This window comes from Phalaenopsis equestris, unplaced genomic scaffold (assembly GCF_001263595.1).
Source record: "Phalaenopsis equestris unplaced genomic scaffold, ASM126359v1 Scaffold000002, whole genome shotgun sequence".
Classification (NCBI taxonomy): domain Eukaryota; kingdom Viridiplantae; phylum Streptophyta; class Magnoliopsida; order Asparagales; family Orchidaceae; genus Phalaenopsis; species Phalaenopsis equestris.
Window position 1 is genome coordinate 30,788,697 of NW_018164444.1, and position 11,151 is coordinate 30,799,847.

Sequence of the window (11,151 nt, forward strand, 5' to 3'; positions counted from 1 at the left end):
AAATTATTAAATTATATATCTCCCATCAGGATTTATTTATGCAATTAAGGCTTCCCAATTATTTGTAGTGGCCAAAATGGTCTCACATGTAAAATAAAATTCCTTTTAAGAAGTGCAATGTTGGTGTAGCCAATGTTGAGTGAGACTAACAAAATGTCTTGAGAGGCCAAATGCCCACAACCTTCACATCCTTCACAACAATGTTGGTGTAGCCAATGTTGAGTGAGACTATTGGATGACTCTGTTTTTTTCTATTTATAATTTGTTGTATATAACTATTGTGATTATACTTTACTTTTATTAATTTTGTAATATAACATTTTAAAGCTATTTATTAAAAAAAAAAAAAAAACCTGAGGCTATTATACGAGCGTCTGACCCCACTCCTAATTTGCGTAACAATTTGAGTACCATCTTCTTAAAGCTCACGTTGTTAGAGATGATTCGAACCCCCTACCTGACGGGTCTTATATCGAGGTTGCTAACCAATAGGTTGGGGTATGCGACACCTGTTTAAGCTATATATATATATAGTTCATAATATTTTTAAAATTTTTAACGTATTTTGTTAAAAATGGTTGAATTTAAAATATATTCTTTATCTAATTTAATTTATATGAAGATATTATCAGCAAATACTATAATTTATTATTTGAAAAATTTTATTCATTTACTAATCAAATATTTATAAAAATATAAAAAAAATATTAATTAATTAATTAATAATGAGCGAGCTCTAATCTACTAATTCCTACCATTTAAATACTTAAAATATATTTCCTAACCATTTTAAACTCAAATCTATTTAAAAAAAAATAAAAAAATAAAAAAAGAAATGCCAAATTTATTTGCTTGCCTCTTAACATCTCCCTCGGCCGTTTATTGATTATGAAAGCAGGAGAAAAATGATCTTTGACAATCTACACTCCCAATTGTCTTTTTGACCTATAAAATATCTAATATACATAATTTTCATATAATACCTAAATTCCTAGGAAAAATGTGTCAATATATTTGGGGGGGGGGGGGGTTTTAAAATACACTGAATGATCTGAATGACTCCTTGGACTCTTTTATATTAGGAAGATTTACATACATACCACTCAATTCTCATGTATTTGCATATCTACTTCAATTTTTTTTACATAATACGCCACCTTACCTATCCATGAAAAGGTGTATTTTATTTTTCAAATTTTTTTGCAATGTAAAAGTAAAGTTTAGATGTTAGACAAATACAAATAAATTATGCTGTAAATGCCCCTTTTTATTATGAATTCAACATAAAATTGAGCAAGGCAATGTATAAATTGGTGTATGAATTATATGATTGTAGAACAAATCCCTTGAAATGAGTTTCCGCTCCTATGAACATTGATCAACCTCATTATGTGTATGTGTATATATATATAACACCTAATATATATAAAAGGAATGATTAGAGGCTATTATACAAGCCTCCAGCCACCCCTAATATGTCTAACAATTCGAGTACCACCCCCTTAAGGACAATTGTGCCAAAGGGGATTCGAACCCCCAACCTGAGGGGTCTCATTCTGTGGATGTCAACCAACAGGCCGGAGTATGTGAATTATTATGCATTTGCATAACTAACATTTAATATTTACATTCAAATCACTAGTCTTTAACATCACATCAAAAAATACAACTTTATTAACTCTTTACAAGCAAAATTCACATTTTTATGCATACATTTATACCCCCAACATGTTAACTATTAATATCAAACATTAGGGGTTAGATATGTAGATCCATTAGAATTGTGTGGTACATATTTACATAACAAACATGAAAGTAAGCCAAATGCACAGAACAAACTATTTTGGCATATAAACCAATGCCATGTCATTTTGGGAGAAAGATATTTCATATATAACAATGAACAAATACAAAGTGACACAATTGGAGTCCACACACAGCACCAATTCAATTGGTACCATTTTACATTGAGACTTTGGTAATGAAGAAAAATAAAAATAAATAGAATAAATATCAAATAGATTATATATATATACAGCCAGATGAGATCAAATGGAGGTGTAAAGAATCACTTTTTAAGCTATAAACAAATGCATTATATTCTCCCATATATGCATGCATCATCAGTCCAAGCTCCACTGCTCTGTATTACTTACAGCAGGGCAGGAATTTTTACAAGGACATAAACAGCAGTGGAGCAGAAGAAACATTCTGCTACAGAGCATTCTGAACCCCATCCATTGGAGCAGAAACTGAACATTATGAAGGAACTATGGTGAACATGAGAAGTAAAACCTGCAGAGGGTAAATGATACTTTTTTGTTTTTAATCACTGAATCCGAAGTAATGGAGTAACAGGGAAATATAATTTTGAAGAAAAGTTCTGAGAAAATTAATTTAAAAAAAAAAAGATTTCAAAAGATAATTTTGGTGATAAGTTGCAGCAATAAAAACCAGAGGAGTTTCAAGTCAGGCTTTGTTATGAGCTTTTTGCTGCTTTTCTACACGCAGTTCTAAGGTGCTTTGTGTAATTTCAGGAAAAAAAACAGAGATCTAGTCAAAACCATCATATAGAAATGAAAGGCACTATCAAGCACATTAATAAAATAAAATAAAAAGGCTTAAAAATCAATTTCTTTAATAAGATGTATGAAGATCTCTAGACATCCACAAATGTCTCTTATAAGCATTTATTGATATTCTCTAGATTTATGACAAGTCTTGCTACAATTTTTTACGATTTTGGATATTCTCCACTATCTCTCACCCGAAAATGATCCTTAACCCCAAAGGAATTATAACATGATAGATTAGATTTAGATTTACATCCACATTGATTTATGTAAAAATATTTTCATAAATAATTATGGAGATAAGTTTTGATTTGAATTTGAATATGATAGATTGATTTTAGAACTCAGTTTGTTATCCTAACTCCATAAATAGGGTAGTTTGCTTTGTAAATATGCCATTGCTCTAATGGTTAAAATTAACTTCTTCCCCTTCTCTCCAGCTCCTAAGTTGATGTTTCTTCTACGATCTTCAGGACATCAAAACAATTGGTCAATATGTTTAATTTATGAGACAGGAAAGTTTAAACGAAAAACATTTTGCCCAAAAAAAAGGGAATAACTGGCAAAAAAAATTAAATTAAACAGCAAAAACACTAGTAGAATGTGTGAATCAAACTTACCTCTAGAAATCAAATATGCTAGATTGCAAAGCAAGAAAGGTATGTGACTCAGCAAGTGAAGCTGCGATTCTTTGTCCTGCTCCAATGATGTACATCTAAATAATAATGACAGCGATGATGGTGATTATGGTGATGTGATGATGACAATATCTATCTATATATATATATATAGAGAGAGAGAGAAACAACGATGATGGTGATGATGGTGATGTGATGATCACAATATCTATCTATATATATATATATATATATATATAGAGAGAGATTTACATATGTAGCAAAAGCACAATTCTGACGTATTTGCATATCTAACACCTAAACTTTCATATTCATACGCATATCACTTCATGCTTTAAACCTATGCATGAAAAATGTGTATTTCACTTTAAAAAGTGGAAATAGTGCTGTTTTCATATGATATTAAAGATTTGAATGCTGTGTAAATATGACAATTTAGGTGGGAGACATATAAATGCAAAAGAATTGTGTTATGTATGTAAATGCCCCCTCAAAAAATAAAGAGAAAAAAGGACAAATTAGATGGAATGGAACCAACAAACAATAAAAAATAACTTCTGGTATATATACCTTTGGGTATTGTTCACCAACTGATCCTCTAGCTAGGGTTTTTGATTTGATCCATTTCCTTCACTGAGTTGTGGTGACTGAGCAGGAAGAATAAACTGTGGCTGAACTGAAACAGGTGCTGCAACCCCTGCAACCCAGTACAAAGAACTTCAAATTAACAAAATAAACACCGAGTACAAAATTCGTCGCAAAATACAAGCTGAGAAAGAGCACAACTTGAAATTCTGAAGTTGAGGCATACTTTTTTTATCAACTTTTAGTGTTATCTTCAAAAGACTTATTTCATTCACAAAATCTTCTATTTTACATGCCTTCCTCATTCTTAACAGTGAGGTCAGGTTATATAAAGCCTCTACCCGCCTGAGAATGTGAAGAAATAACAGTAAAAAAAAAAGCTTGCCTGCAAATGGTGCTTGAATTACAGGCCGGGCTGGAGCAGCAACTCCATTTATGTTAGGTCCTCCGGGCTGCAAAAGATGATGGCTAGGAATTGCATAGCCCTGCACAGCTGCAAAACCTTGGCCAGTGGGAATTGGCTGACCAAACTGCCCATAAGGGTAAATAGCTGTATTTGGTGCTCCAGGAACGCCAAAAACTTGTACATATTGCTGGGCTCCATATGGACTATAAACGTTCTGTGAACCAATATTTTATACAATTAGTGAGAATAAAAACAAAACAAACTTCCAAGGTAAATTTGACATAGATGATAAGTAAACGATAATGGTCTTCGAATGGAAACCTGTGGATAAACATATTCTGGCCCATATGCTGGGTACCTGAATGAAAACACAAGATATCCTTGAGAAAAAAAAAATTAATGTAAAAAGCAAGAGCATAGATTTTAATTACAAGGTTTTTTCGAAGTATTCCTCCAAAAACACAGAACTAGCCACTAGCCAGTGAGTGTTTGATTTCATTGAGGACAATAAAGGACTAACCATCAGTATACAAAACCTAATTCCCATTACTATTTTTCCACTAAAGAATTATTTATATAACCTTTACATGCCCATTTCTGCATTCTGCTTAAGGAATATGCATGTGATAAACCAACAGTTAATTGGACAAAGTATGTATTATTCTGCAAATTATTTTTTCTCGGAGAAGAGTGTAAAAATAGTTCCCCGACTCTTTGTATGGGTCCGATTTTGTCCCAAAGTCTAAAAAAGTATCAATTTAATCCCAAGAGTTTTTATAATGAGGGATAAAATAGTCATCTTTGAGGACTATTTCAACTCGTTAGAAAAGTCTGTTGACTAATTTGACACTTTTGTAAACTCTATGAGTAAAATGGCTCCATGTAAATAGTCAAGACTATTTTGGCACTTTTTTTCCTGCTTCTCTACACAAACACTTGCGCATTCTTGGACAGCTATAAATTCATTTAAGAAAACAAAAAGCTTCTACAATAAATTCTATCAAGCAGAGTTGAGATGACACTAAATAGGACGCAATGGAGGAAAATGATTCATTTAGCCGATCCCATTTAGTGGGTTTTGGTATTATTGTTGTTATTGTTGTTGTTGTTGTTGTTGTTGTAAGCAAAATTGAGATGACAAATATCACTAACATGAAATGTGAAATTGATTGCTAAAATGGGGGTAAACACTAAAGCTTGACTTACCCATATGGAGAATATGCAATAGCTTGCTGGTAGTTGTAAGGAAGTGGTTGGTGGTAGGTGGATCCTCCAACATAACTTCTTGGAATAGAAACACCTCCTATGTAAGGGCCAAAGGACCTTGGGTGTGCTACTAAAAAATTCAAATGAAACAACAATCAAATTACAACATGGTCCCTGCGCATGAACCACCAAAACTTTAGAAAATGTAGTTGATTAAAAAGTATGCTTCCATTCAAATAAACATAAATATAGAACTAGAAAAGTTAAGAAATTTTGTCGTGATAATCAAGTGTAGGTGGTGCCTAATATCTGAATCATTCAATGCCAATCCTCAAAGAAAAGAAATTACAGAGCTTCAGTTCTTGATTGAAGAATCAGGACAATCACGATCCTCTGTTCTGTATTTGTATAAAAACACCATAGACTTATATATATAAATATGATTATTTATACAATATGAGGTTGAAGGTAAGACATAGAACTTGAGATAAAATTGGGGAGCTCAGTAAAAATCATGATTTTCTTTATGAAAGATCACTTGGATTGAAGTGAGAAGAAATGCATGGAAACATGGTTGATGTTATAAGATACAACTACAAAAACTATCGAGATAATAAGATACACTTTCATGGATGTTCAGGCAGTTGAAAAAAAACCTGAAAAAGAAAACAGTAATAAGAAAAATGTCAAAATGATACCCTGACTCTTTGCATGGGAGCTTTAGTCCCAAATTCTATACAAGTGCCAATTTAGTCCCCAATTTTTTTTAATAGGCCTAAAATAGTATTTTTTGGGGACTATTTCAATCGGTATTACAAAAGCACCGAGGACTGATATGACACTTTTATAGACTCTATAACTAAAATGATCACATGTAAATAGTCAATGGACTATTTTGACACTTGACTCAAAAAAGTAATATTGGGTTGAGAAAATGGCATGGCCCTGCATAGAAGAAGAAAACAGATCTCCAAAGCCATTTATGGATTGGTCAAATTCAATGCTAATATCATCTCATGTTTTCTATAGCTAAACATAGGAAGTCAAAGAATATCTCTTCACCCATTAAAGAGGCCAGAAAAATCCATTTCTCAGAGCAAAATGGAAAGGTACCATGACCAATAGTCAGGATGAATGACATTTTAAAAAAGGAGCATTTACATACACACCACACAATTCTTATTTATTTACATATCTAACACCTAAACATTCATACCACTTAAGACTTCAACAACATCAAATATACCGCCATCACAATCCTTTAAAGTAAAATACACATTTTCATGCATGTGTTTATCACACCATCGTGTTATAAATGTAAATATCAAACTTTGGGCGTTAGATATGTAAATACATAAGAAGTGTCTGGTATGTATATAAATTTCCCTTAAAAAAACAGTAACTGAAAGTTAATATAAGGTCCACTTTGAAAACTACTTAGTGGACATGATTATGCAAACAGTTTAATTGTTCAGGTAGAAATACAAGGACATGATTCTTCCACATATCATTTCTTTAAAATCCCACGCTAAGGATTTTCCTACAAATACTTCCTCTAGACTAGCACATTACCTCATTTGGGTACTCTGAATTCAATCCATTAACCTGTGCCGACAATGATCACACAGCAAATCAAATAAAACACATAAAAAAGAAATGTGTAAGAAATTGAACGAACGAATCACAGATAACACTCAAGATAAAAAAAAATGAGCAACCAAACAAGTGCCACCCATAACTCTCACATTCCATTCAAATAAAAAACAAGGTGGCATTTACATACATACCACCAAATTCCAATGTATTCATATATCTAACACCTAAACTTTGATTTATAGATTTATACCACCGAAATCTTTCATATCACATCAAAAGTACCATTATTTTAACTTCTAAAGGGTGAAATACACCTTTTCATGCATAAGTAAGGTTGTATGTGCGTAAAAATTGAAGTTTAGGTGTTAGATATGCAAATACATAGGAATTCAATGGTACGTATGTAAATCTTCCAAAAAACAAATCAAGGGGTGTAGTATGACATAAGATCACATCAAGCACATCAAATTAAGAACTGGAATTGTTCGCAGGTTAAAGATAAGTGAAACCGGTAGTTTTTATTTTAAGTTATGGAGCTGACCATGTTCAAATTCTCAGGTATGCAACATCGGCTACAAATCAAAAAATTATACCAAAAGGGCTCAACCCTCCCCGAAATACCAAAAAACAAACATAAATATTTTTTAGCCTCGTTGTCACTCTCTACTCTCCCCAAAGAGTCTTGACATTTTTACAATCATTACCAGGTCCAAACTTGATATCAGTGAAAGGGAGAAAGTGAATTTCACTAGATTTCGGCTAAGCAGATTTGAGGATTGAATTTTACTATGTCCCACCAAATGTCCTAACAAAAATAAAAACTTTCAAAATTAAAATGCAAATATTAAAGGGGCATTTACATACATATCACCCAAATTCTATGTATTTACATATCTAACGCCTTTTGCTTTTTTACATCTAAACCACCCTAATCTTTCATATTACATCAGATACACCGCAATTTTAACTTTTAAAAAGTGAAATACACCTTATGCATGTAAAAATTAAACTTTAGGTGTTAGACATGTAAATACATAAGAATTGAGTGTTATGATTCTTAATCTCCCAATAAGAACTTGCCATTATCAGCCATAAGATCTACAAACTAAAAACAAACATTGTCTTTCAATCCCAAAATAGCAACTTATGTGTATAAAATTCTTAATCTTCCAATATGAACTTGCCATTCTTTCAATCCCAAAATAGCAACTTATGTGTATAAAGTATCACATTAACTAATCATGATAGAAGATAAAGTACATGATATACAATCTTGGATAGTTGGTTATAGTTTAGGTTCGAAACACAGAGATAATTTCACGCCACAGGGAACATAGTAAGAAGTTGTGTTTTCATATCACCCATGACTCAAAGAAAAATCTTGATATAACAAATGTTGGTGGGACAAAGATATGATAATACAAGCACAGATATGAGAAATATTTGAATTAGAGAGATGAGTGAAAAATATTTTAAAAAAATGACCAGGACATGCTCACCAAAGGGTAGAAGATGCATTAAAAAGGAAGGTGTACTGAGAAAAACATTTCATAAAATTGGCTTCAAAAAACTATATATCATCATCAAAAGTCAACTATTTTTCATGTTGATTTCTTCGATGCCATACACAGGAATGAAAAACATTTCAGAATAAATAAAGCAATCAGATTAGATATGCAAAGCAAAATCCAAGAAATCTGGAAAGAAAAACTACAATCGAACAAACCAAAAAAATAACAGATTGAAAATATGGTATTAAGAAAATAACAGCTAACAAATAAGAAAAACATACCATGAGGTGGAGCTGGTTGAAGCCGACCAAATGAAGCCAAATTACAGTTAGCTCGCCTTCCATCTATAACAGGATTAGGGTTTGCACAAGCCCTAGTTGCGGCATCAGGGAACCGAAATGTCACCTAATTCCTCCATAAACATCCATAAAAAAAAATAAAAACATAAATATATAATTAAAATAAAAAAACCATTTTTTCCACTAATTTCAACCAAAAAAGACAATCTTCGACTCACAAAACCATATCCCTTCGACCTCCCGGTGTACTTATCAGAGATAACGACGGCCTCAAGAATCTCCCCGAATTGCTCGAAATAGAGCTGCAGCGTCTCGCTCTGCGTCTCCCACGCCAAGCCGCCGACGAAGACCTTCGTATAGGTGGTATCGCCGAAGGAAGAGTTCAAGAAATGAAGCCGAGGGCTTGAGCTCGATCCCGATCCCGATGTCGAACCAGGTACCTTTGGGTAATAGGCCATAGACTCGCACCGCACAGCAAAGGAAACGTAAACTGAAATTGCAGAAGTAAACACAGTCGACGGGATAAAGCGATTGATTGGCAAAGTGACTAGAAAACCCTAGAAATGATCATTTAAGAACGAAGCATTATGAAATCTATGTAGAAGCTATAAGAAGCTATGGAATTGGAGGAGATCATGAAACATGACAGCGATTCTTCGCTCTGGCGATCTATAAGCAGAGAGGAGAATTCGCTTGAGAGAGAGAGAGAGAGAGAGAGAGAGGCTGCGCATATAATTTAACTTTTTTATTATTTTTTTCTGACTTTGTTTTGAGAAAATATTGTGAATATTTTCTTATTTTTTGGCGTGTAAAATTTATTTAAAGTCCTAAACAACTAAAATTATATAAAAATTAAAAAAAAAAATAATATCTTAAAAATATTTAAATTTATTTGAAACTTCTCGATGATGGATCTACTTCTAATATGGGGCGACAAAGTTTCACCTTTATTATGGTAATAAGGTTCGAAGCTCGTTGGAACATGATTTAAACATTATTTCAAATAGATTTTAAATCATGTTCAAATGAGGTTCAAAACTTAAGTTCGAAATGAGATTTATTTGTGCACTTACTCTCGATATAATGGTTGAGGGTTTAGTTTTCCACCATGATGTCGCGGATTTTAATCACACATATTATACTTTGAGCTCAATTTTTCTGATAAAAAAATGAGGTTTGTTTATAAAAATAATGGAAGTGTATTCTAAAAACCATAATAATAGTTGATGTAGCAAAATAAAATTATAATTATAATACTAATAATAATAAGGATATTAAAGTTCATTTAGTTGATATAACAAAATGGAATTTAAAAATTATATTATTAAAGTTCATTTAGGGTCTGTTTGGGGCAGCTGCAGCTTATCCAGCTTCTATAATTACTAGAGATCTACTACCATAACAGCGATGACATAATAGTTTATAGGGAGATTTACATATCTAAACTAATCATAACATGATGGAACTCTACCAATCAGACTTCATACAATTAAAATAAGGCCATCTAGTAATAAAGTTGTGACAAATCAAGTGTCCCAACATGTTTTTTGCCCCATTTATAACTAATTCTTCCTTGAAATCTCCTATCAATCCTCTTCAACATGAAATTGATATTCAAATGATTGAATTTATGAAAATTTTCTCGAGCAAAATTATTAATCAGCACTACATGAGCTAAAAAGTCAAATAAACTTACACTTAAACTTATTTAGTCATAATGTTTTAACTTTAATTTTTATCTTATCTTGCTTGATGGTGACTCAGAGGGAGCTCGGTGTCCCCTTTAGCAGTTAAAAGACAAAGAGTATCCTCTCCAACCACATCATCAAGTTATCTAGAGCTCCATATCAACTGATTTTGCCTCAGAACTTCCACTTATAGAGTAAACTTGAACTTCATCCTCATCTATAACTTTTAAAGTTGGGTCTTATCAGCTATATTTATCAGAAGTTCACCTCATAAAAAGAAACTCTTCTTTAACACTCTTTAAAACAGGAAGTTTTTTATGAAGCTGGAAGATTAAAAACTTGGCTAGAGATAGAAAACCACAATTAATGTCTTAATCTTTATATTACCCGGAATTTTTATCACCTCAATGTCCATAGAAGTATAAAGATAATTTTTTTTGCTCATTTATGTATTAAGATAAATAAATTGATATAATTCTACTTGGTTCTCGAACTAGTCAGCTCATCAAGTAGTTTTATTACACCTAATGATATGCAAAAATCCGGTATAAATCGTGACATACAATCAAAAAATTAGATATGTGAGTTAAAATATGTCTACCTAAGAGGAATTTATTTTACTAATAAATTTATAGACAATATCCATTTT

At 32.2% G+C, this 11,151-nt stretch overlaps 1 protein-coding gene across 2 annotated transcripts; it reads right to left on the reverse strand.

Annotated features, from left to right (window-relative positions):
- Positions 1-1,874: 1,874 nt before the first annotated feature.
- On the reverse strand, positions 1,875-9,524 carry LOC110025289 (RNA-binding protein 24-A). Of its 2 annotated transcripts, none has more exons than XM_020725709.1 (8): positions 9,033-9,524; positions 8,797-8,920; positions 5,409-5,538; positions 4,524-4,560; positions 4,182-4,416; positions 3,782-3,908; positions 3,194-3,269; positions 1,875-2,295 (listed from the first exon to the last, which is right to left on the reverse strand). In XM_020725709.1, the coding sequence occupies exons 1-6, from the start codon at positions 9,270-9,272 to the stop codon at positions 3,814-3,816; spliced, it is 861 nt and encodes a 286-aa protein (XP_020581368.1). In that variant the 5' UTR covers positions 9,273-9,524; the 3' UTR covers positions 1,875-2,295; positions 3,194-3,269; positions 3,782-3,813. The 2 variants fall into 2 exon arrangements, with proteins under 2 accessions (XP_020581368.1, XP_020581359.1); XM_020725700.1 differs by having other exon boundaries at positions 3,194-3,288.
- Positions 9,525-11,151: the final 1,627 nt, after the last annotated feature.

Bases quoted from the DNA above. Each gene is read 5' to 3' on its own strand.
- LOC110025289 (XM_020725709.1), bottom strand. From the start codon at position 9,272: ATGGCCTATTACCCAAAGGTACCTGGTTCGACATCGGGATCGGGATCG. The intron at 8,921-9,032 runs GTGAGTCGAAGA...TGGAGGAATTAG, and splicing joins GGTCGAAGGGATATGGTTTT to GTGACATTTCGGTTCCCTGA. The intron at 5,539-8,796 runs GTATGTTTTTCT...TGAATTTTTTAG, and splicing joins TCAACCAGCTCCACCTCATG to TAGCACACCCAAGGTCCTTT.